The 3,002-nt window shown below is 49.3% G+C and overlaps 1 protein-coding gene across 1 annotated transcript; it reads left to right on the top strand.

The window, feature by feature from the left end:
• Positions 1-641: 641 nt before the first annotated feature.
• On the top strand, positions 642-1,860 carry LOC147961343 (uncharacterized). The gene is made up of 3 exons (XM_087533772.1): positions 642-1,234; positions 1,315-1,534; positions 1,618-1,860. The coding sequence occupies exons 1-3, from the start codon at positions 642-644 to the stop codon at positions 1,858-1,860; spliced, it is 1,056 nt and encodes a 351-aa protein (XP_087389898.1).
• Positions 1,861-3,002: the final 1,142 nt, after the last annotated feature.

A 3,002-nucleotide genomic window follows, 5' to 3' on the forward strand; every position in this document is an offset into this window, starting at 1 on the left:
GGCTAGTTGAAATCAACCAAAGCACCCATTTAGATGTTCCTGATGTCTATATTACGGCTCAACAGGCGACCCAAGTATTCTATCTACCGTGGGCCTGCCAAATTAATCCAAGTATGAAAGGTTGGGATGTCATTTCTGAAGTGCCGCCACGTGCTAGACTTTCTCCCCCAAAGGAAGAGGATTATGAACCTCACATTAACCCAAGAACATATGAAGGAGAATTCTTCCAAGAGACACGACTTTCCAAAAATCGTTTCAAGAACCGCTATACTTCACCCCAAAACATTGAAGTAGACAGCGACAGTGAATCCGGCATCACCCCAGAGGAGGAACAAGAAGAGCCGGAACAAGAAGAGGTTACTGCTGCGGATGACCTGTCAATGCTTGACCGATTACGTCAAGGTGGCCTTGCACATGTTGATTCCACTGAACCCTATGAGCCCGTCATTGATTATAGTGATGATGATGATTATGCATTTATTGATGATACTGATCGAGATTATTAGTAGTGTCAGGTATTCAATTTTTTTATGTTGTACTTGATGATGATACACTTAAGTGATATACATATTATTATTCATGTCGGTATTTTTTATGTTGTACTAATTTCGTTTATTCTTTGTCATGGCAGGTGTTGAAAGATGGTCGGCACTGGTCGGGAGCACGCCGAGGCCCCTTCTTCGTCGGCGCGTGGTGTGAGGTCTTCCATTCCACACGCACCTCTCCGCCGAGCGTTGCTGGACAGTATGTCGACACCGTCGGGCCCTTCTTCGTCAACCGCGGTGCCCAGCAGGGGACGAGGTAAGAAGAAGAGAGGAGGTGCAGCATGTGGTCGCGGGAGAGGAGGTAGGGTGACTGCTACGGCGCCCTCCTCGCTGCCACCCCCAGCTGTTTCACCCAAGCACGTGACTGCTAGGGGGGACACGTCCGAGGAGGAGGCTAGACGGACTCCGGTCCATGAGCCTCCGGTCCACAGGTCTTCGGCCCACGAGCCTTGGGTTGACGGGCCTTTGGCCCACGAGTGTTTGGCCCACGAGACCCCGGAGGAGCACACATCTGGATGGGGTACCTGGCAGGATCAGCTTGAGGAGCCGAGTGGCCATGCTAATGATGGCGGGGAGCCGACTAATATTGAGGAGGAGGGGGGCACCGTCTACCAGTGTGGTTGTACATGGCTCCCGTCCGTGCCGGCGACCCATGAGCAGAGGTGGTTGATTTTCCCTGATGGGGAGAGGTAAGTGCATTTAATATTTTTGTACCTTCTGCATTCATGTTTCTTCAAATAACTAATGCGTTGGCCTTGTCATGCTGCACGGGTTGGGACCACCATCATAGTGCCCGCCGGCCCAACTCCGTCCTTGGAGTTCTTTGTCGGCAAAACTTCCCAGGGTTTGTCACTTTGCCTGGTGAGGGTCGGCTTCCAGAGCTTGGATTGAGTTGGGAGCACTACTTGGCTACCTCGGCCCCGCCGGGTGATATTATCGACAGTGTCTTGTGCAAGATGAGGGCAGACGTGGTGATCAGAAAGTTCTGGGTAATTTCTCCTTTACACAATTAAAAATCTTCAACTAGCTAGTTATTAATTGTACTAATCAATATTGTCTCATTTGATTGCATACATTCTACAGGTGTGAGGAGGGATACGAGGAAGAAGCGGCAAATGTTATCGATAACGTCTGCAATCGCCTACTACAGAACTTACGGCACGAGGCTCGGGTGCAGGTTGTTCGAGACTACTACGCCTCGCGTGGTATCAAGAAGACCAAGCCGGCGTGCTGCGAGAAGTTCTTGAGTAAGGAGCAGTACATGAATGTAATTCTTAAGGCCTTGTACTTACTTCCTTCATTTAGTAATTCATAGTCATAGCGCTCAAGTTTCTATTTGCTAACTTTGGCCCCTCTGAGATGGTGTGCGGATCGGATGGATTGTTGGGAGGTGTTGGTCAATGAGTGGTTCTCAAATGAATGGCTAGCCCTCCACAACGAGGCCAAGGACAAACGTGCCCAAATGGAAGGTGTGCCACACCATCAAGGTAGCTCCAACTTATTTCAGTTCGGGTGGAACTGGGTATGTGGTTTGCTTCATGATTCATGCAATTCATTCATCATGCTATCTTTAGCCCTTTAATTACTAATTAACTTTGTTTCTCTCTTTCAGGCACGCTACAATAAGGCGGATAAGGTGCCAGAGGTGTACGACCTGTATGCCATGGCCCACACTGGCCCTTACAAGAAAGTCAAGGCATTCTCTGCGTCTGACCTCGATGATCCAAGGAACTTCACTAACATCTCCTCCCACGACAAGCTCGTGCAATATAGAGATCAGGGGAAGGCGAGGAAAGGGGAGGACTTTAACCCGAGACAGGGTCCCATTGATACAGAGCTGCTGATGATATCTGGTGGCGGGAGGTCCCATGGCTCCATAGCCATGGGAGATGGACTTATCCGTTGTCCTAGCACTCTCTGGAGATCAAGGCGTGCCAGTCGAGCTCCGCTCCTGAGATAAGGCCTCATGAACGGCCAGTACAACTCGCCTTCAAGGTTAGTTATACGTACTCAGCTATCTTTCCCCATTACATTGTGTGCGCTTCCATCAATGATTACAAATGGTCATGTGAGTGGTGTTGCAGGCTGCTATACAGAGTGAGAGAGATAGAACAGAGAAACTTCTGGCGGAGGTAGCGGAGAGGCAGCGGGAGTTGGAGGAGAGGACGACAAAGATGTTGGGGGAGGAGAGGGCATGGAATGACATGCAGGCAAGGGCCATGTATGAGCTCCTTGTGGTAAGTTTATTCTGCAGATTAGCCAAAACATTCATGTAGTGTTTGTCTCATTACTAACTAGTATGACTGTGTTTGTCAAAACCAAATGTGCAGTCTATGTGTGAGAAGTCCGGTCAGACCGCTCCGCCGATGCCAGTGATTGCTCCTGGGACCACGGTGAGTTTAATTTGAATGGACATTACTTGCTAGTCTTAACATTTGAGTGTCATCATGCTAACGA

This window comes from Triticum urartu, chromosome 7A, assembly GCF_056163025.1.
Source record: "Triticum urartu cultivar PI428250 chromosome 7A, HENAU_Tu73, whole genome shotgun sequence".
Classification (NCBI taxonomy): Eukaryota; Viridiplantae; Streptophyta; class Magnoliopsida; order Poales; family Poaceae; genus Triticum; species Triticum urartu.